Source organism: Populus nigra, chromosome 18, assembly GCF_951802175.1.
Source record: "Populus nigra chromosome 18, ddPopNigr1.1, whole genome shotgun sequence".
NCBI classification, from domain to species: Eukaryota; Viridiplantae; Streptophyta; class Magnoliopsida; order Malpighiales; family Salicaceae; genus Populus; species Populus nigra.
In genome coordinates, this window is record NC_084869.1 from 10,582,323 (window position 1) to 10,605,206 (window position 22,884).

The 22,884-nt window shown below is 32.6% G+C and overlaps 2 protein-coding genes across 2 annotated transcripts; both read left to right on the forward strand.

The window, feature by feature from the left end:
* The first annotated feature begins 12,120 nt into the window (after positions 1 to 12,120).
* On the forward strand, positions 12,121 to 15,437 carry LOC133678630 (glyceraldehyde-3-phosphate dehydrogenase 2, cytosolic). Its single transcript, XM_062101018.1, has 12 exons — positions 12,121 to 12,269; positions 12,382 to 12,405; positions 12,504 to 12,604; positions 12,686 to 12,801; positions 12,895 to 12,994; positions 13,650 to 13,796; positions 13,876 to 13,936; positions 14,049 to 14,146; positions 14,250 to 14,392; positions 14,579 to 14,662; positions 14,790 to 14,879; positions 15,046 to 15,437. Exons 1-12 carry the CDS (start codon positions 12,266 to 12,268, stop codon positions 15,092 to 15,094), a joined length of 1,017 nt encoding a protein of 338 aa, XP_061957002.1. The 5' UTR covers positions 12,121 to 12,265; the 3' UTR covers positions 15,095 to 15,437.
* A 2,363-nt stretch (positions 15,438 to 17,800) lies between these two features.
* On the forward strand, positions 17,801 to 21,808 carry LOC133678175 (uncharacterized). The gene is made up of 8 exons (XM_062100407.1): positions 17,801 to 18,479; positions 19,416 to 19,583; positions 19,792 to 19,890; positions 20,040 to 20,141; positions 20,254 to 20,355; positions 20,641 to 20,778; positions 20,870 to 21,190; positions 21,390 to 21,808. The coding sequence occupies exons 1-8, from the start codon at positions 18,012 to 18,014 to the stop codon at positions 21,678 to 21,680; spliced, it is 1,689 nt and encodes a 562-aa protein (XP_061956391.1). The 5' UTR covers positions 17,801 to 18,011; the 3' UTR covers positions 21,681 to 21,808.
* The last annotated feature ends 1,076 nt before the right edge of the window (positions 21,809 to 22,884 follow it).

Here is a 22,884-nt window from a genome sequence, read left to right on the forward strand (position 1 = left end):
GGGTCTAAAGATGTGGTTATGAATGAAATTCTTAAAAATTATAAAGAGCCATGGCAAGAAGAAAAAAAAACAATACACTGTTGAACTCACTGGATCTATTTGAAATTGTGACAGTGATAATGATAATAGTAGCGGTTCAAAATATTTTTTATTTAGATAAAATATTTTTATTTTTTAAAAATTATTTTTGATATTAATATATTAAAATAATCTGAAAATATAAGAATTAATTTTATTTTTTTTAAAAAATAAATCTTTCAGAAACACAATATAAACCTTATTTCTAAACACACAGGCATGCACCCTGCTTGTACAGCATGAGTGGGCCTATTGAAAATTGATGTGAAAAAAGAGAGGGGCTGCAGAGCGTTAACACTTCGGCGGTCCAATAACTCGAGTCTAAGTCCAGACTAGTATTGCTAGCAATACTTTCAGATGAGGTAATTTATTTTGTGCAAAATTATCTTCTGAGTACGCCTTGCAGTTTGCATGCCTTTGAAGAGCTCACCGGTGTTGAAATTCTTTTTGCAAAATGAGATAGCCAAATATAGCATGATCAAGATTTCGAATCTGTAGCTTGCGATTTGATGTTTCAACAATTTTTTATTTTATTTTTTAGCAAGATTTATTGCTTTTAATTTATAATACAAGCATTTTAATTTATTTTGTTTAATTTATAATTCAAAATTCTTCTAGAGATATACAAATGGACAGCAGAAGATCAAGACAGCACTGTTTCTTTTTCTTTTTCTTTTTCTTTTTTAGGTTGGAAGAGTGTTATAAGGCTTAGTCTAACTCAATAATCAATCTATCTGGTAACCAACCAACCCCAAATCTAGACTGAGTTGAATCAATAAAAAAATTTAATAAAATAATACTGTTTTAATAAAATAATATAGTTTAATTTATATTTTTAAAAAAATTAAAACTTGAATTGACCTTAGATTTAAATCAAGTAAACTTTTAATTCTAAGTATATGGTCGGAAGTGGAAGCTATACTTCCTTTTTATAGCTGAACTCCCATTTGATTTTGGTGGTGCAATATATGTCAATAGCCTCTCCACTAACCCTTCTTATCCAGTGGCGTTTTTTTTTTCTTGTTCCAATTCTAAAAATAAAAGTTCGAACAGGGAGGATATGTTTATTTTTATCCTTATCTTTATTTAAAAAAGATAAAAATTCAATTTAATATTGCTTTTATTTTTATATTTTTATTTCCATTCATTCAATTAAATATATTTTTATCTTTTTTTTTCTACTAGAGAAAACCCACGTCTTAAAACCCATATATGGTTGAAATTAATGAAAATGCGGCAATAAAATACAGTACTGTGGCTGACAAATTATTAGAAAAAAGCTTCATAATTAAACTTACAGGAAATTAATTAGTACAAAGACTATTATGCATGCACGGCCTAGTAAATATTTAAATCCGAAGGAAATTAAGCAACAAGAAGAGTGATGAGGGATCAGGGAAAAGGATTTTGAGACTGGAGATAGTACTGAGATAGAGTGAATAAAGAGAGCTCATTCAGCCTAGCTATTATCTATCAGTATATGTATGCATATCTAGCTAATTCTCTTGAGCACGATCAGTACGAGGGAGTGCAGGCAATGCAGGCAAGCAAGAGAATAGCTGAGGAAGCGCCATCTTCTTCGAGATTGGAGCTACTCCTCTTGAACTTGCAAGTTTTTCCTTTGTTGCATTGAATTTGCTTCTGCGTATGCTGCTGGTAGTGACTGTGTTGTTGATAGTTGCAACTCTCCCTTCCCTTGTGCTGTTCTTGCTGCCTCTTCTTCATGGCTTAACTTCTTTATTTAGGCTCTTCTTCTCCTTTATAGAGGAAACTCGGCGGTTCTCACTATGACTCCCTAACACTTCGAAGAAGAGAGGAGAGGGGGCTGTGCATGGTGAACGGGCGTCCATGGTCTCATTTTATAGCTCCTATTTATACCATAATGCCCTTGAATTCTATCCATATTCACCTTAGAGGACTCACCGTGGGACCCAGCTGGGAGTTGGGATCTCCAAGTCTCCTGCCGAACCACATTACACTCACTTAGCATGTGTTTTCTACGTGTAGAGATGAATTACATGGTGGGACAGTGGCCATCCTTTATCTTTATCTTTATTTTTATTTTTATTTTTATTTTTATTTTTATTTTTGCTACAATGCTACCTGGCTATGCAATGCATGACATACGCGCATGTGCCTTTCCTACTCGCTACCTCCCTGTATGATAAAAATTAACGTCACAAAGGAGGGTCCAGCATGTTCCAGCATCTAATAAATGAAGTTCCGCCGTATCTAAGCCGCTTGATTGAGTTATGTACAAGATAAATGCCACACGTTAGGCGGCGAGAGGGATTAAATTTTATCTATTGTAAAAAGGATGCTACAGAGAGATGATAGTGTTTTTAAAAGTACAATAAAAATTTGGAATACAGATCATTATTTGAATAGATTTAATAAATTTGGTTAAATTTATAATATAATTTTTAAAAAAATAATGACTAATAATAATATTTTTAAAAGTTCTTAACGATTTTATTTGATAACAAAAAAAATTAAATGAGAAAAAAAAAACTTAAAAGCTTAATTATCAACAAATCAAATGATGAAAGATAAATTAGAAAAAAATCAATTAAAAAAACAAGAAAAACTAACTCTAGTCAGCACGCCAAATTCGTGGCCTGATTGTGAGGGTGAGATAACCCCGTATAAGAAGAAACTGAATAAAACAATGGAGGTCAACTCTCTGGCAAAAAAATAAAAAATCGATTCAACTTGAGTTAACTCGACAATCTCGCAACTTGAGATATGAAATCGGGATAACCTTATAGAAAAAAAAAACTGAAGAAGTTGAAGGCCCAATAATATAATATCAAAAGATAAAATTTATTAAAAAATCATTTAAAAAAACTAAACAAAAGACCAAAGTCAAACTACACTAATCTTCAAAATTCATGATCTGGGTCATAAAACCGGGTTACTTCATAGAAGACAAACTCAAAAAAATCATAAAGCGAAATCCTCAATCATCCAAAATTAAAAAACAAAACAAATAATAATCAAAAAATAAGGATCAAATCTGGTATAAAATTAAATGAAATAAAACAATGAATAATGAAATTGAAAAATAAAATAAATCAAGAAAAAAATTATAAAAAAAAAATGTGACGCCAAGCACTTTCCAGCACCGACCGGAATCTAGTGTTTGGTCGAAGGGTGATGTTGCACGCGTCACCTGAAATCCATAGACTCAACTCTCTCGCCAACACGTGTAACACATGCATCAATTATTTAAAAAAATAATATTTATATTTAATAAATTATCAAATCACTCCTCAATCCACGTGATAATAATAAAAAAACTATAATGAAAAGATAACAAACCCTTGACAATATGTATAGTATTTTTATTTAATTTTTTATTTTTAAAGGTAATCTAGTTATTTAACTATTTTGAAAAAAAAAAGGAAAAACCAAGAAGCTCATGAACGGGAGGCTAATGTTTTTACTTTCTAAGGGCCATTAAGTTTTTTTATTGTGCAAAAATAGTAAAAAGATCGATAATTTGTACTTCCTTGGCTTGTACTATAAAAGATAAAAATATCATTATACTATAGTATTTTATTTTATTTTTTTTGGAAAAAAATATACTGTGAGTTCCTTGAAATGTCCAATTGTCAATAAGAATGAAGATAAAGGATACAAAACGCTCTAATAGTGATAGGATATCCAGTTTGTACGTAATTTAGATCAAAAATTGATATTGAAAAATGAGTTTTAATTTTTCGTTTGAAGTTTCGAATAATTCAAACGTGGTTTTCACTGGCTTGTAATATTCCTTGTAAAACAAATATTATAATCAAATTATCATGCATGGTACTATTAGCGTAGTATTATTATTATTTATTGCCATTGTAAAACAAACTCGTATCATGATGATCATTCCAGCTGGAAGTGGTGGATTCTATTTCAATGCCCAATCATCGTACGTCGTCTTTAGGGTTAGTATGGCAATGATTTCCCTTAGCTGGTATAAGATTTAAAGAATTAGTACATGGATCAGAAGCTGGCTCCAAGAACATGCAATAAAAATATAAAAAAAGACATATCTGAGTAACTAACTAATCATACATCGCACAAAGACAAGGGTTTAAGGATTGGGTTTGTGTGCTAGGAGAGATCAACGGCATTAATCAAATGAAAACCGATAAGAAGGTGCGTGCAGTGCTTGTTGCAGAGTACGTACACAAGAGGTCAGGGCTTTGCATTAGCAAACTGTAAGCCCCAAGCACGCCACTAATGGAGTTAGGCCATGCAGTTTGTCGTTACTCTTGAAAGACAGAAGTCATCATGTGCAAGCAAAGCCATGTGCTCATGTGTTGATGTTCTTGTCCTCTCTATGCCAACCCTCTTCTACAGGGCCCAGAGGTTTTCTTTCTCCCTCCTCCTCTCCTCACTTATTGCCCCTGTCTACTATACGATTACAGCTCCGGTACTGTTTTCTCACTGGCTCAAGCAAAAAAATCTAGGGTTCAAGCAATTTTTGGCTTCGGTGCATGCATGGACTATATACCTGTACTTTGTCCAGTGGCGAATGTTCACGGAATTACAGTTCTTTTTGTTAATTTGTTTGACCTAAGCACGTAAAATTAATTAAGGGCGTGGGGGTGCTCAGCTTTCCATGTATATTAATTGTCAACTTATCCCAGGCCAGCCCTCTAATTAGCTTAAGTTATTTCTTAGTTAAGAGTGGGTGCTCAGCTGTTCTTGGATGCGTTTCAAAAGCATGCTCGTTGTTTTTTTAGTATTTCCTTATAATCTTGATGGGTATTAAAAATAAAAATAAAAATAAAAATAAAATTATTCTAATTTATTTTTAAATTAAAACATTTTTAAAAATCATTTTGCGAAAATGATCCAAACACTGTCGTGATGGAAACAAACAAACAATTGATGGATAGTGGAGCAAGGAGCCCATAATTGTAAACATGGTAGGGGCCATGGGTTCAGAAAATGGGATGTCTGCCATTATGGAACAAGTCATTTTTGTTGGTTTGACCAGCGATGAGGACGATCCATTCACCTTATCCTTTTCTTGAGTCATTCAGATTCCATGTATGTATACGCTGGTATTTATTTTCTAGGTCGTCCCTAACCTAATCTTTTAGAGGACACTTGGCAGTTGGCAACTACTTGGACTATGTATGATGCAAGCTGGGTTTTTGTCGTCCTATGTGCACACCTAGGATTCAAACAAGCTTAGGTTTACTGCATGTTGGCTTTAGATTTGACTAGATATGAGTGTGCACTTAAGTGGAATATATCTACGTGCTAGTTCGTTGTCTGATTTGTTTAATGGTTTTATGCAGGGTGTTCTTTTCATTTACGCCGCCATGGACGTGATCATTCTGTCTCTTCATCTTATTTTCTCTTTTGCTTGTTGAGTTCATCAGCTCAAATTTTTTATTATTTTAATATGTTTTTAAATAAAAGTGATATTGGGAAAGCCATTTTGGACTCTTGATGGATGCCTTCCGGGCAGAAAACACCAGACCGGTGGTGTTAGCAGAGGCTACACCGGTACAGTGTGCACTTAACACTCACCGAATCTTTAAAATGGAGTCGAATCAATCACTAATCACGTTGGCTCTAGGCCCTAAGTACTTGAATATTATGTGTTGTCCTCCCCCATTATCAACTAATTTTGGCGTTGTTTCAGATTATCAAGCCATTGAATTTGGATATTTGCTAGAGGGAGATAAATCAAACAAGGCATTAGTCTTTGCACGAGGGTAAATAAAGTTAAGGTTGTGATCAAGGTGAAAAGGAAAAGGCATCCTCTGTAACCTATCCTTTGATAAAGTACTGCCCAAGAAGCACTGATGTTCACCTCGGTTTCAAAGGGGAGTTTGAAAGTTTGACGGTGGCTGTTTTTAAATTATTTTTTAAAAAAAATACATTAAAATTATATTTTAAAATTTAAAAAAAATTATTTCTTATATAATATATCAAAATGATATGAAAATATATAAAAAATATTTTTAAACAAAAATAATTTTTTAAATTTCGATGAAAAGGAGAGGTTGAATTACCCAGCCAAACACACTCTAATAACTGATTTGTAGACGACCTCAGGGTCCGGATGGAGAAATAATTTATATTGTCTTCCATTTCTGGGCAGTGGGTTTTATATGAAACTTGCGTGACATAAAATGGCAAAGAAGTGTGCTCCCTTGCTTGCTGCTGACCTTGAAATGGAAATGCCCAGGTTCATGACAATTTGGCGCATAGTTTTTAATAAATTGCTAGTAACCCATATATACAGCCCTATGAGCTGTAAGTATTATGAAATCCTAAATTCAAATTTTTAAAAAAATCCTTATAGAATTCAATGCCTCGAATCTTAAATTAATAGTTCTGCCCTTGCCATGTTTGATGTGTAGGGATGGCAATTTTAGTTAAATTCAACTAGTAATAGATGAGTTGTTCCTTGGCTTGATTGTTTTCCAAGCTTAAATCAAGAAATTGTTCCTTGATTTACACTAATTTCTTGTTACAGTGTAAAATAATATTTTCATTATAGTGTGCGGGCATCGCAAAAAATAATACCAAGAAAAATACTCGTGTGAAAACACCTGAGATGAATGAGGCAGTACACATCCATGCATATGCAGCCTCGGTACTGTGGGCACTGAATTTTTTTATTTTTTTTTTGGTATTATCAATATGTAATAAATGAACTTGATTAGTAATATTAACATAGAGACTAAGCTAATTAAATTTCAATGGAACACAATCAATCGGCATATGCAAAGTTTTATGTGATTCCTTCTCCTCGTGTTGATCCCTCGCTGCAAATGGGATAGGAGGCTGGTTTTTTTTAAAAAAATCCAAGCATATGTATTGCGAGCATGTTTCTTCAGTGCTTTGGACCATATGAGGTGTTCCAACTGGGTGGCTATAGTTTTAGCATTTCTGGGGCGCGGGTATGCGGGCTTGGCCAGCCCACTGCTCGGGTTGGCAGCCCAAATACCAGGTGTCTAGAAGATGTACATCCAGCCAGGCGCTTGGGTAATTAGAATACAAATGATAATATTTATCACATCAAATAAGATACCCCAACTGCAATTCTTAACTAAAAACACAAGCAAGGAACAACCTCTAAGAGGGTGTTTGGGAGTGTGGTTACGGTTGTTTTTCAAAATGTTTTTTATTCAGAAAAGTGTGTCAATAATATTTTTTTATTTTTTAAAAATCATTTTTAAGATCAGTACATCAAAATGATTTGAAAACATTAAAAACATATTACTTTAAAGCAAAAAAAAAAATTCAAATTCTTTCGGAAACGCTTTTAAAAAGCACTCCCAAATAGCCTCTAAGTAGCTACAGTGTTGTCCACAATTTATTATATCTTGAACTACAGTGCAATTACAATACAAAATCTCATACGTGTTAAGACATAACAAAGCAACTGTGCAGGTTTTTTACATAGCAAAACAATTGTTCAAGTCTTAATAGTTAATACATAGCAAAGCAATTAGACAAGTTTATTATATCTTGGTTCACAGTACAAGTATATATAATAAAAAAACTCACATGTTTTAGAATTCTGTTAATTATTTGTTAATTATTTAGGTGTATACTTTCTCTAGAAATAAAATAAAAAATTAAAATAAAAGAAGAGAGCATATGTTTGTATATCACCAAAACAATTGTTCAATAAAACAATGCATGTGATTTTGTGGCATTTAATGATGTCAGAAAATCAAATTATAATCAGAATGATAACATTCAAAGACTGAAATTTGGTTTTGAAGATAAGTGATGTGTCATAAATAACAATCAAACGGGACAAGGTTTATTGTTAACAATATCAAACAATCTAACATGTTCTTGCCTGCTTGAGCTAAGAATTCAAGTCAGAAACAAAATGAAAAACCAAAACACTGTAGGTAGTGGCGTCTAGCCAACCCATGATCACATGAGAGTCCTTTTTATCAGCCTCCATGCCACGGAAAACTATTCATCTTGGAGAAAATATGTTGTTTTTGATGGTAATGACAGAAGAAAAGTGTCGCCAAACAAGAACCAAAATCAAAATGGCTATAAAGACCGATTCTTGGGATGTATCTCTGTTCGATTTGCTTGGTTCACAGGTTTCTATCGCTATCCCAGTGTGTTTTATTTATATTGAAAATGTGAAAAGCGATATTCGTTTGTGTTTTTTACAGGTAAGATGATCAAATCTAGCTTTTTGTTGACAAGGAAGCATAAATTGGAACCATAAAGTAGTTGGGGGGGGAGGGATCATGATAGGGCGTCCATATACTTACAATGTTGAGCACAAGCCCACGACTATCTGGTATAATTATAAAACTAAGATTGGCTTGATAAGTTGGCCTGTTTTTTTATCTGAACTAAATTTTAAAAAAAATTAATTCAAAATTGACTTTGATCTGAAATGGTTAGCTTGTCTACTTTAACTTTTAAAAATATTCAAAACAATATTATTTTAACTTTTAAAAAAATAATAAAACAATTTTATTTTAATTTATTCGAATAATTTGATCAACCTATAACCTTGATCTTATATCGAGTCATATACTTAATTGAGTTTAAAACTATGAATTATGAATCCCACAAAAAAGTAATCAATTATTGTGTTTATAGTCAATACTAGATAGGTGATATGTGTTATGTCACCGGTCAACCTATGTTTTTTAACGTATAAAAAATAAACGATTAATTTAATAATATAATTAGAGAATAAGATATTGACAACAAATAAATTGAAAAAAAAAACCAACAATGATTTAATGCAAATGATGAATACTTGTCAATATTATAAAAAAATATTTTTATAATATTCTTAAAATGTCTTAATGATCTTATTTGTTAATAAAAAAAATTCAATGAAAATGGGATAATTGCATTGAAAGAAAACTGAAAAAAAAAAATCAATTCCCAAAAAGTAAAATGTTGAATGACAAAATTAAAAAGAAAACAATTTCAAGAAAACAAAAAAAAATTGACTTGAGTATGTTATATATGGGATCGAAATAATCCCGTGGAAAATAGAATGAATAAAATTAAAAAACTTAATTATCAAACCAACTTGATATCGAAGAGATAAATTGAAGAAGGAAAATTATATTATAAAAACAATGAAAAAAAAGTTTGATTCAACCCTGTTGAACCTACTGAATTTATAATTCTGGATATGATATTGAGATAACCCTATAAAAATAACAAATATTAACTTTCATCAAGCAAAAAAAAATACCAATTTCTATCAAATCTAATATCAAATGATAAAAAAAAATAAAAAAAAACCTTAAAAAACTTTAGTCAACCTAATCTCAAAACTCATGAAGTAAATTATGAGGTTGCATACAAGAGTAAAAGACAAACAGGAAATAATAAAGAATATCCATGCAATAGATGTTTAGATTTTTTTAATAAATAATAAATAAAATATAAATATAACAAAACCCGATTTGTGAACACTAATTGAATCCTCGAGATTCCAAAAATCTATATACCAAATGCCCCCCGTAATGTTATTGTGGAGACGTTTTTCGGATTAATTCCCTCCATAATATTACTATATTAACACATTCAATTCACATGCTTTTAGTTTCAGAGTATGAGAACATTTAATCTGAAAATATTTTCATCATCGAGAGAAAAAAAATCACTTGGAGTATGTGAATCACTTTTCTATAGTATTTTGTTTACGCGGCTGTAAGTGTTTTTTAAAAATTTTAATTTTTTTATATTTTTAAATTATTTTCATATATTAATATAAAAATAAATTAAAAAAATTAAAAAATATATTTTATTTTAATATATTTTCAAATGAAAAACACATTGCAAACGCTATCACAGTACTAAATATTATCTTAATTTATAAAAATAACCTAACTTTATTTATAAAAAGATTTATATAATTATAAACTTTTTGGCGATAAATTAATAAGTTAATAAAAATCACGTCATAAATCACGGGGGGGAAATAGAAGTCAAGGAAAGATTTTACGAGTCCAGGTTTGCTAGCTTCCTCTTCAAAATGCGCACGCACACACCGTCGATCATACTGCCTCACCAGGCCATGGATCGACCCCAGGCCCGCTTAGGTCCATGACCTTATGGGCCTTCACCGTACATGGCTGTAGAGTGTAAAGCTGAAAGAAAGCGGGCGGTCCACATATCATCCACCTAGATTCTCGTGCCCGTCAAAAATTGACGTGGCCCATGATAGAGTCCACAAATAGTGACGTGGCCACCAATCACCCCTCACTTTTTCTTAATGGACATAAACAAAAGTCGTTCCCTTGGAAACAGGACACCACTCCTGTACCACTTGACTTTTCGTTATCGACAACAGCCGCTTTGAAGATCACGTTATCTTCACGCAGATCAACGGCTAAAATTAACCTCAACGTCTCCCTATACCTAACAATCAAATCTAACCGTGTATAAAAACAAGATCAGCATGACCCATTAAAGACATGGATCTCATGAGAGTTTGACCAAAATCATCCTCCCATTTTTAAATTTGGTCAAATAAATCCACATACTTTATTTTTTTTCAATTTGGACCCTTGGAATTAAATTTAAATTCAAATCAATTAAAAGACATGAGATTAATAATTGTGAAAAAGGTTGATATTATTTTAATTGTTTAGTTAATATATTCATATCATAGCTATACTTTTAGCTCAAGATAAGGTCGTGGATGCGATCAATGCTAAGAGACTAATCTTTTTCATTTATAGATGATTAGGTTAATTTATTATTTTAATTGTCTAGTTAACAAGTCCGTGTAATGACATAATGGTTAACACATGTGATCTAAGGTGAGGTTAAATGTCTGGTACATGCTATTAATAGAAAATTATTCTTCTTTTTTAATCATATCATTTAATATAATTTATTTGTTTATTTTTACCATTTAATATTAAGTTTGATTGATATAATTTTTTGGCATTTTTATCCTTTATTCCCCATTATTCCAATATGAGGTTTTTAATTGCTTTTTTTATTTTATGTTTTAATATGAGATTTTTATTTAATTTTATCTTGCAGTGTTAAGTTTTTTTTTTTAACATGTTTAATGAATAAAAAACTCTCATACGATTTAATTTAAAATCCATACTAATTAAATAGCCATATTTGAATTTTTAAATTCAAACTATTATACCGAATATCACAATAACACAAAAAAATATCAATAATCTATATATTATTTTTTTATTCAAATTTTTTTAATCTAAACCACAACAAGAACATGGTAAATAAACCAGTGTCCATTAAAAATATATGTCATTTGAGGACACAAATTTGTTAATGAAGGAACCTGTATAGAATGGAATAGATAACATTCTAATACAATGTTTTGCAACTCTTTTATTTCGATAAAAAAAAAATGGCTAGAGTTTACATATCATATGTACAATAGCAAAAATTATAACCTTTAGTTTACATTAATTCATTCTAATTAATTTATGCTTTAGAATACAATGACACATTGACACATATATTTGTATAAAATAAACACGTAAAAACTTAATTATCAACAAAACTATATTAGATATGAATAAATCAGACTTAATATCATCAGATTATCTTACTAAAATTGGATGAGATAAAAAAAATCTATACAAAACATAGTTTTTAAACCCCAACTCAAGACTATGGTCACAAGTCTTTACTGGATTATTCCGAATTAACCCCCAGTATTTTTTTATAAATAAAATAATATTGTTTTTGTTTTAAAAAATAAATATTCATTGAGTTGTAATTAAATTTTTGACCAGGTCTTATTGGGTTACCTGATCAACCTTATTTTTTACAAAGTTATCCAGGTTTTTATTTTCTCCTATTTTTTTTTAAATCCAGCTCTCCAACCGGATTTTGACCCTGGATCAACTCAAGCCGGGTTTAAAACTACCATGGAAAGTAATATAAAATCTCTTTCAATTTATTCCCGTGCACTTGGAATGTAAAAGCCTAAAAGGGGGCCAACTCTCCTTGGAGGAACTAATTTAACAAAAAGAAAACATAGATATTGAATTGAATAAATCCCGAAACTCAAGGGATCACAACTGAATTTAGTCAATAGTCACCGGCTACCCCTTTTTATACTTGCAATTGATCCTCGCTCCTATCGCCCACTACCTCACTTGTATCTCCTCACTGACTCCAGCTCTCATACTGTTTCTCAGCGTGTCTCGGTTTCTCTAGAATCATGGGTAAGTGATCCTGTGTTTCTGCCGTTCCATCGTTCCTTTTTTTAAAATTTGCTACCTTTTTCTACGATGACCTTCAGATCTGATTTTTTTTTTTCCTTTTGTTGATGTTCAGGAAAGATCAAGATTGGAATCAACGGTAATAAATCTGCTGTTAACTTAACTTAACTTCACTTGATTTGATTAGATTATGTTTTGATTTGATCTGATCTGATCTGATATAAATGAAAAATTCAGGATTTGGAAGAATTGGAAGGTTGGTAGCTAGAGTAGCTTTACAGAGAGATGATGTCGAACTTGTTGCTGTCAACGATCCCTTCATCACCACCGATTACATGGTACTACTCTGTTTTTCTTCTTCTCGTGTCTGATTTTGTGTGTTCGTATTTCTGGATCTGATGTATTCTTGCTGTTTGCAGACATATATGTTTAAGTATGATACAGTTCATGGTCAATGGAAACATCATGAGCTTAAGGTTAAGGATTCTAAGACACTTCTCTTCGGAGAGAAGTCAGTTACTGTTTTTGGTGTCAGGTATGATTGTCTTCTTCTCCTTTCTTTTCCTGTTGATATTCTAGTCAATAATTTTGATTGGTAAAGTTGATATGGTCTTTTTAAAATTTGTAGGAACCCAGAGGAGATCCCATGGGGTGAGACCGGCGCTGATTATATTGTGGAGTCGACTGGAGTTTTCACTGATAAGGATAAGGCTGCTGCTCACTTGAAGGTATATTTCTCAACTTTTTAATTTTTTTGTGCCCTTTTCTTATACTTGATGGGATGTATTTTTTATGGTTTCTGTGTTTTGGTTTATTGTGAGTTTACTTTGATTAGTTTTTGTGTTTTGGATTCGAGTTGGTGTTGGTGTATTGGTCTTGTGGTTCCTAGATTTGATGCATATGAATATCTTACTAAATAAGCTTTGAAGTGCCCTTTTAGGCGGGCTTAGATGATGATGAGTGTAAGAAGTGACCGCTTTTTTGTTAATCATGCATTTTTGTGCCTATTGTATTTGTCACGGCTGGAGTCACTTTTCTTACTGATTATAGTTTTTTATTTGCAATTGAGTTTGCATTGGTTCTGAAATGCCTCCTTGGTTGATGTCGTGCTAATCAGCTGTGTAATTGTGCTAGTTACTAGTAGATTTTTTGGTTGCATGATGGCTTCACAATTTATTAGGTGGTGTTTGGAGTTGTGGTAGAGGTTGCTTTTCAAAGTGTTTTTTTGCTTGGAAATGCATCATAATAAAGTTTTTTCAGTTTTTAAAATCTAATTTTGACATTGACACATCAAAATGATCTAGAAACACCAAGAAAAAATAATTTGACTATGCAGTGATTTTTAATTGTCTTATATTTAAGTGGGTTAATTTTGTTTAACAGGGTGGAGCTAAGAAAGTCATCATCTCAGCCCCAAGCAAGGATGCTCCTATGTTTGTTATGGGTGTTAATGAGAAGAGTTACACACCGGATCTTAACATTGTATCCAATGCTAGTTGCACTACCAACTGCCTTGCTCCCCTTGCTAAGGTCTGGTAATTGCCTACTTGGTCATTGCACATGTTACGTAAATTATGGGAGCCTTATAACTGACTCATTAAAATTGCAGGTCATTCATGACAGATTCGGCATCATTGAGGGACTTATGACCACTGTTCACTCTATTACTGGTATGTCTCTTCCTCTTTTTTCTTTTCTATTTTTGGAAAAAAGAAAAAAACCATCTAGTGAGTAGTGGATGTATGCACATTATTCTTACAATTCTTCCTGACACTGATCCAGCTACCCAGAAAACTGTTGATGGGCCCTCTTCAAAGGACTGGAGAGGTGGAAGAGCTGCTTCATTCAACATCATTCCTAGCAGCACAGGAGCTGCAAAGGTAAGGACCATATGGAGTTCTACACAAGTTTGTTGTTCAGCTGCTGACTCTGAAGGCTTCACTTTCCTGTGTTAACTATATACAATTTTCCCCCTCATTTCAGGCTGTGGGGAAGGTGCTACCTGCTTTGAATGGCAAGCTGACAGGAATGGCTTTCCGTGTTCCTACTGTTGATGTCTCTGTTGTGGACCTCACAGTGAGACTTGAGAAGGGAGCTACATACGAAAATATTAAAGCTGCAATCAAGTGAGTTCTATTAAGATTTAGTCCAGAACATATAGGAGAAACTATTCTGTAATGTATGATATAGGTTAATCGTGTGCGTACACAAGCTTTGGGGATCTATGGTGTTAAATCAAACTGTTCAAACTTTCCAATTTTTGATTCTTGATATCTTCTTCCAGATTTTAACTTTGTTCATCTTTTCAACAGGGAGGAGTCTGAGGGAAAGATGAAGGGAATCTTAGGGTACACTGACGAAGATCTGGTTTCAACCGACTTCATTGGTGACAACCGGTAAGAATAGATGTAAATCCTAGATGTTCAGACCTTTTATTTCCTAGCTACAATGGAGTTGATGTGTTAGTGTTGTGTGTTATGGAGGTTGCTTGTGGAATTTGACCAATTGGTTTGATGTTTATAGGTCAAGTATCTTTGATGCCAAAGCTGGAATTGCTTTGAACGATAACTATGTGAAGCTCGTTGCGTGGTATGACAACGAGTGGGGCTACAGGTAATTTCCATAATATTTCTTTCATTACCTAGCTATATAGTTGCTGGATGTTCATTCCTTTGATTGGAGAAGGGGGGCTACCTGCTTGAGTTGCGCCTTTCTTCTGTGCTTGAGTTGAGCATTAATAACTGCTATGTCACGCATCTTTCTCTTGATAATTTTGCAGCACTCGCGTGGTTGACTTGATCACCTACATTGCATCTGTTTCTGAATGAAGTCGCAGCATGATGGAGCTGCTGCACGCGCTTCCACATGCCTTGCCTGGTTGTGGTGTTGGTTTTGTGTCATGTTAAGAGTGAATAAAATTGTTTCAAGACAGCAATGCTATGAGCTTCGTAATGTCAGCAAGATTCTGTTAGTTTTTAGGTTTGGCTTCCTCGTTGTACCCCGAGGAAGGAACTTTAAATTCATCGCAACCGGTTTTTAAATATTTTTGCCTTTCCAGTATTGCGATTAAGGTGTTTCTGCCACTCTCCTGTACCCAAATCTCTTATCGACTCCTTTTGCGGTTAAAATGAGTAATCTAGATGTTAAATTTGGCCTTGTGGCACGCTAAAACACAGTTTTTGCCGCAAATATCGTGCCTGGTAAGATGTGGCGATGACAAATTTGGGTCTGTTTATTTAGCATGAACAGTGTAACATGTATACAGTTCCGGCTAAATTGTTTCCTGTTCAAACCAGATTTAACCCAGTAAATTAAAAATTATTTTTAATTTTTAATTGTTTTTTATTTAAAAAATTAGTGTTTAACATTAAAAATTATTAATATTAATATATATTTTTTAAAATTATTTTATAATTTTAATTTTAAAAGTATTATTAATGAAATAAATTAAACTATTTTTTTTCAACCTAAATTTCAATCGAACTAAAGATCTATTTTTTCAAACTAATCTTAATTAAAAAATATTTTTTATAAAATATTTTTTTTTAAACCACAACAGCTACCGCAATACCAAACACATTCAAAGCAAAGTAATACCAAACACATTCAAAGCAAAGTCTGATGATGGATGGGGTAGCTTAATACGGTCGGTTCTGTCTGTTCGGAAATGTAGAGTAAATTTCTTTAAATTTTGAATATATTTTTTTAAATAAAAATTTTGATGTTAAAAATAATTTTTAAAAAATAAAATAATTTTATTTTGATATGTTTTTAAATATATATATATATATATATATATATATTAAACACATTGGTGATTGACCTTTATCACTGTCATAATTTGAATGTTTAGACTGATTTTTATGTGTTTTAATTATTTTCATAGATTTTAAAGTTAACACTCGTAAATTTTTAATAACCCTGAAAAACTTAAAATCATGATTATTAGAGAAACTAAAGCTATTACTCGTAGACATTTTATTTTGAAGTGATTGGAGACAAGGGAGATTGTGTGTCTGTTTCATATGGGGCGTGGCCATGGAAAGAAGAAACGTCCGCTTCAGACAAGGTGTGTGTTGGCCAACGCATAAACTAGAGCCAGAGCGGGACGTGGCAGAGCGCTTGGCATTTGGAGGCCCGGGGGAGCTTGACACGGAGACATCCATCAACACCCCAGCTGGGACTCTATTTTTACAAGAGAGAGTGATTTTAAAAAAAAAAGGTTATTTTTTTTATTGTTTTAATATAATAATAAATATTTTAATATATTTCATAAAAAATGAAGACATGGATGTTGCAATGTCTTTTAAATTTGGGAAGTCAAAATAAATAATCGTCATTAAACCCAATGATTTATACGGTCAACATCATGGGAAAAAAATAATAATATACAGAACACTATGATGTTGCAATGTCTTTTAATGACACAACTGTTTTTGGACATTTCTACCCTTGGGCAAGGAACATGGAATCTTTTCTTTATTCATTAAAAAAAAAAAAAAACATTCTTCGACGCTTTTTGTGGAATAAGAATTTACAAGCTTTTATTGTCGATCATAATTTAGACAACAGTAAATAATTCAAGTTTTTATCCATAAATTGAAGAGCTTTTTCCAACAACAGCAATTTTTTTTTCTTTTTAAATTATCATAATTAAAAAAAATACAAACCAATATAATTTTACTAATTACAAGTTAAACGAACACGACTTGAAACATAAAAATAATATGTTTATTTCATGTGAAATTTTTTTTATTAAATGCATGTAACAAACACACTAATAATTAAGATTTTTTTACGACCGGCACATAGAATTACACATGATAGCATATGAAATTTTTTTATGAGTAACACCCGTGTTACAAGCATTAACATGTAAGAAAGTTATTGCTTTTAGGTGGTGCATATAAGTTATCTCTAGCTTTTTAAAATGGTTTTTTTAGTGTTTATAAATTTATTTTGTCAAGATATTTTTAACTATATTATAAATAAAGATGACAATTTAAAATATGTTTAACATTATAATAGCTTTAACATTTAGATAGGTTTAAGAAAAAATATATATTATTTATTTTTACCCTTTAGCAAAGAGCGTAGAAGCTTTTGTTTATTTATAAAATAAAATACTTCGAAAGCTTTTGTAAAATAAAATTTAGAAGCTTTTATTCTCAATCATAATTCAGACAATAGTAAATAATTATCAATTATTTACTATTTTAATTTTCTTTTTAATTTTCTCTCTTTGATTTCTCTTTTTTTATATTCATCTATTTTCTATATTATAAATATCCAATAATAATAATTATCATAAAAATTTTCATATTTCATAGCCATAAGAAAAAAAATAGAAAAGAGAACTGTAGCTACTAAATATATTGTGAGCAAAATATTTTTTTCTAAAAACAAATTTCCTTATATATACCAGCAAATTTATGAGAGTCAAATTCCAAGTTTAAAACACAATACCAAATTACCACACTACCCTTGCCCAACTTTACTACCAATCATACCTAACATAGTTTTTAACATCCGGAAATTTTCAAATTTCTTCAAAATTTTCGATCTCTCCGCCAATACCACCAACTGAACCCCTCACACTCTCTCTCTCTCTCTACAGCTCCGCCCTCTGCCATCATCCCCTCCTCGTGATTCTGCTCACATTATCCTCTCCGAAATGCCAAACATAGTAATTTTCTTCTGGTCAAACCTAAAGTAATTTTTAACTTTCTCCGTTGGATTAAAAAAATGGCAACCTCGGCTTTCAAATCCACGACAAAGAGAGCACCAATCGGCAACGACAAGAACGACAGGCCGTCTGCCTCTGCTCACCGGCGGTCAAGGAGTCTCAGCCGGTTCTCCCGACCGATTCCATCCAACTTCTCCGACGATGCTCCGATGCCGTCGAGAGGGAGGTTCGTGAACACGGAGAGAGGATCGGGAGTCCCGGATATGAGTCTTGACGATCTCGCTATTCAGTTGTTCAGTTCAGGTGATCGAGGGAGGTCTTCGGGTTTTAGAAATGGTGACGTCAGCGATGGGGAGAGAGTTGTGAGTGGGTCCCAAAGGAGAGGGAGGTCTGTATCGAGGCAAGACAGTGAAAGTAATAGTAACAGTAAGAGTTACAGTGGTGGTGCGAAGGGGAATTCAGACGGTAATAATTCGAGGAGAAGACGTTCTGTTTCTGTGGTTAGATATCAAATTAGTGATTCTGAGGTAAAAATAAAAAAATATGGATTTTTTTAATTATTGTTATTAATTTCTGAATAGTAAATTGTTCTTTTGTAGTGAAAAGATAGGTAGCTTTTTGAATGTGGGGATGGATGTGAGATTTAGATTTACCTTTGCTGCTTAATAATCATGACAAGAAAGTAGTGAATTGCTAAATATGGATAGGAAATGCCGAAATAGCATTCACGATCACTTTTGTACTTTCTCACTAACAAAGCTTCTGCAGTGGAGCCCATGATCAAATCGCTCAAACATTTTGGAATTTTAAATATTATGTTTATGAATGATCTTGGATAGAGGTTTTAATTATGCTAAAAAGCTATTAATTTTGATAGCCGGGTGATTTTTAAAATTTATTTTTTAAAAATTATATTATTTTTTTACTTTTTAAAATTTATTTTTGATATCATTATATGAAAATAAAAATAAAAAAATTTAAAATAAAAATTTCAATTTTTTTTAAAAATATTTTTGTATAAAAAAAAAAACGAGCTCTAACTACGATGCTGTCGGATCTTGTTTGCTGCAGTAAATGACTATATGAGTATTGAATTCTTTCGTCAGGTGACTGGATTTCAATGTTTAGGGTTCTATAGAAGGGTAATTTGTTGAATTAGGTTGTAATGAGAAACCGATTAAGAGTTGAATAAATTTTATCTATGTTTGTTCTTTTACTGTGTAGGATTTCTTAATTTTCGTTTATTATTTATGGTTGCTTACCAAACTCCACATTTAAGAGTTAATTAATGCCCTTACTTGGAGTGTCATATGTTCAAAGCGTGAGAAAATGTAATTCTTCTGAGATTGATGCAGAAATTAGTGAATATATATTAGCTTCTATACTTGGAAAATGATTTAGGCACAAATTAGTCAATGACTTTCTTTTCTAATATTTCTACATTATTTTCTTGGCAATGTCAGAGTGATCTAGATCATTCTCAGAATTCAAGAAATCATGCTAATCCGAGGCGTCACAGTAATGGAAACAACCAGGTCCCTTTATCAAATAAGACACTGGCTTCAAATCACAGACCTGGACTGAGAAGGTCTCTTAGCCAGAAAGATTTAAAGTATCATGATGGCTACTCGGTAAGCCTTATATCTATGCAAGCTATGTTAATCATTTCTTCTGCATGTTGTTGAATCCTGTTTTATATCTGATAGGCTGACAATCTGGTACATTGACTGGTCTGTCACATTCACATGCACATATACACATTTGCTGTTGTTTTAATATTCTTTCACAACCCTTTCATATTGAGTTGCTGCAAGACTGGATTAAACTTTGTCCTTTCAGAGCCATTCATCAAGCCTAACTGATGATGAAGGAAAGGATGCTTCTTCCAATAAAAACGGGTTCGAGAGAACGATAAGGACAGTTTATGCACAGAAGAAGGTTGGATATGATTTTTGGAAATGATAACCGTGCAATGAGTGCTGTTTCAGTGTCCCTCCCTCTCTATCTCTGTGTGTGTTTTTATGTATGAGTGGGTGTCCTCTTCTCTTCAAATCAGTCACTTATTGGCCATTCTTTTCACCTTTTAGGCAGAGCATCCCACCGGTGAGGATATGAATAGTGGGCTGTATGAAGCAATGAGAAAAGAACTTAGGCATGCAGTTGAAGAGATCAAGATGGAGCTTGAACATGTCTGTATTTGTGTATCTCGTGAACTTGATTTAATTGTCTATATTATATATTACATGTGCATCCTTGTTTTGGTTTGTCTGATACTTGTCTGGTTCCTTGAAATTGATGCAGTCTAGGGGGAAAACAAATGCAGACTGCTTGCAATCTGGAAAGTCTAATGTTTTTCAGGCTGGTTCTACTATCAGAAGGAATCATGCAGCAAAATCAGAACAGGTAAGAACGACTAATTACAATCTTTCTGTTTTTGTCAATTTATCCCATGGCATAATATTCTTAATTTGATTGCTAGTATTGCCAACAAGCAAAAGAGTGTCTTCTTACCTGTCTTCTTTCATTTGGCTTTCTTGGAACTTATTATTGATTGAGGAATGAAACCTTGATTACTTCCAAGTTACCTTTTTGACACATGTTAGAAAGAGTTGTTAGAGAACTGGTTAAGCTGCTATTTCAACTGGCGTTTCAAGATGACCTGTTCATATATGGATGTTGTATTAACAGTCCGAGAAGCGTAAACAAGACCTATTAGCAAAACTACTGTTGGAGGAGCAACATGGTAGAGATATCTCGAAGATTGTGAAAGAATTGCTTTCTGAACCGAAGAACACTGTGGTAGAGAAGCCATCACGAGCCCGAAAGGTACTTAGTCCTCTCTTCCGTGCTCATACACAGTTTGAGATATTGTTCTTGGGTAAATTTGTTTATAAAGATTTCAATTTGCGGTGTTCAGAGGAGTAATGACAGAAGTAGGATGTCTAAACGATTGACTGAAGAGGCAGAGAAATACTTTGAGGACTTCATTTCAAATGTTGAAGATACAGATATTTCATCTTTGGATGGGGAGAGGAGTGATACAAGCTCAACCTTGGGAGGAATAACAAAGACAGAAACTTTTCGAAGCCCAGTGATATCCAAGTCTCGACCTATAGAAATGGATGGGGTTGCTCTGCCCTGGTTACTATGGGAAACTTCTAATGATGCCTCTCCTCTATCCATAAAAAATAAGGAGCTACCATCAACTCCAAAAAGTAATTTATGGGATGCTGTGCAGGTAATCTATGGCCCATTTTTCTTTCAAGCAGATGTAAGACCTTGGAAGAATTAGCTTACCCATTCCTAGATTATCTTGCTTAGCAAATCCACACTATGTTTCCTGTTCCCTTTTCATCTGACATGCATTATATGAATCTATCATTACTTTTTTTGTTACCCTGTGTGGGTAAATGAATTGCATGTCAATTTCCACTCAGGAAGCAACGCCTGTTCAAGATTTAAGCATGCACTCCATCAGTAGCCATGGAAGCTGGAGCCCAGGACTTGCAGATGGCCATTCAACAAATATTAACGAACTTGAAGGGACTAAATTTGGAGAACTTGAAAGCTACGAAAGCCAAATTTTGTCCGGAAGAACAAGGTTACAGTTTGATGTTGACGAGTATCTGAAGCGGCCAAGTGATGAAGATTTTCTCTTTGAAAGATGGAAGCAACAACAGAGAATTCATTCAGGTGGTCTCCTGCTCTGTAACCAAATGTTTTTCTAGCTGTGATCTTCAATTTATTCTTGAAGCTCATTTTCGCCAACTCGAAACCACATTGAACTCTTTGTATAGACATTTTGATCTACAAATCTTCTTAAGGTAGCTGTTGATCTTCATCTTTTCGTCCTAAATCCTTGTTACAATGTCCTATGCTTCTGGGGAAGTGTTACAATGTCCTTGTAAAAATATCGTTTGAATCTCCTGCACAGGGAAATCTTGTCAGATGGCACCGAATATGCAGCCAGATAATTTTAGTTTAAATCACGTATGCTAATAACCCAGAAGAGCAAATTTGAGTTGAAAAACTCTTGTTTTTAGGTTCATACCCTTGACATTGTTGACACCTTGTAGACAGTTGATTTATTGCGAGTATTCATTCATGTTATCGGAAGTTATTTTCCGGAATAGGTACAGCGAAGGAGTGTCTTGTAAATATTGTTTTTTAAAATGATTTTTGTTTTGAAATATATTAAAATAATTTTTTTAATTTTTAAAAATTTATTTTTGATATTAACACCTCAAAATAATTTAAAAACATTAAAAAATAATTAATTTAAAAATAATTAAAAAAAGACAAGTTGAAACTCGTTGCTAATCAAAGCTATAGTCAACAACTAGTTTTTTCATCCTTTCTAGGTAGAATTCTAAGAATGTGTTAATATTGTGTATAAATTTTAAAATATCATGATTTTTTTAATTAAAATATACAAACATATGATGTTTACACAAACATTTTCTTAGAGCGGACAACAAGTCGCCTAAGTGATGGGCGATCTTTAGCTTGTTAATTCAATTTCCAGTCACATCTGATAATCAAAAAAAAATTACGGTAGTTAAGAATTGACTTTTTTTTTTAATTCAAATAGGCTGTAAATTTAAGATTTTAAAAGTTCATATATATGTTTGCTTGATTTAATTTATTTTTTTTAAGCTTATGATTTTATCAATTTTATCATACAAGTGGCAGTTAGATTTTAATATAATATTTTATGAACAACCCGAATTATTTTTTTTTATCTTTTTATTTGTTAATTTTTTGCAGGTCATCTTCTTTTCTTTTCTTTTTCTCCCGAACACTTGCACTGCACAGGCGTCATATTTTTTTTTTAGTGATAAAAAAACCGTTGGAGCCCGCCGCATAACACAGCCCGCAAATCTAGTAAGAACTAAATCATCCACAACTGCTATTTTCAGGGTCGGCCTCTAC

What these genes read in the sequence shown, in the direction of transcription:
- LOC133678630 (XM_062101018.1), top strand. An exon ending in GCCTTGCTCCCCTTGCTAAG is followed by an intron (nt 13,797 to 13,875) that starts GTCTGGTAATTG and finishes TTAAAATTGCAG; the next exon opens with GTCATTCATGACAGATTCGG. An exon ending in GACTTCATTGGTGACAACCG is followed by an intron (nt 14,663 to 14,789) that starts GTAAGAATAGAT and finishes TGATGTTTATAG; the next exon opens with GTCAAGTATCTTTGATGCCA.
- LOC133678175 (XM_062100407.1), top strand. Translation starts at nt 18,012, where the DNA reads ATGGCAACCTCGGCTTTCAAATCCACGACAAAGAGAGCACCAATCGGC. An exon ending in TCAAGATGGAGCTTGAACAT is followed by an intron (nt 20,142 to 20,253) that starts GTCTGTATTTGT and finishes AAATTGATGCAG; the next exon opens with TCTAGGGGGAAAACAAATGC. An exon ending in ATTTATGGGATGCTGTGCAG is followed by an intron (nt 21,191 to 21,389) that starts GTAATCTATGGC and finishes ATTTCCACTCAG; the next exon opens with GAAGCAACGCCTGTTCAAGA.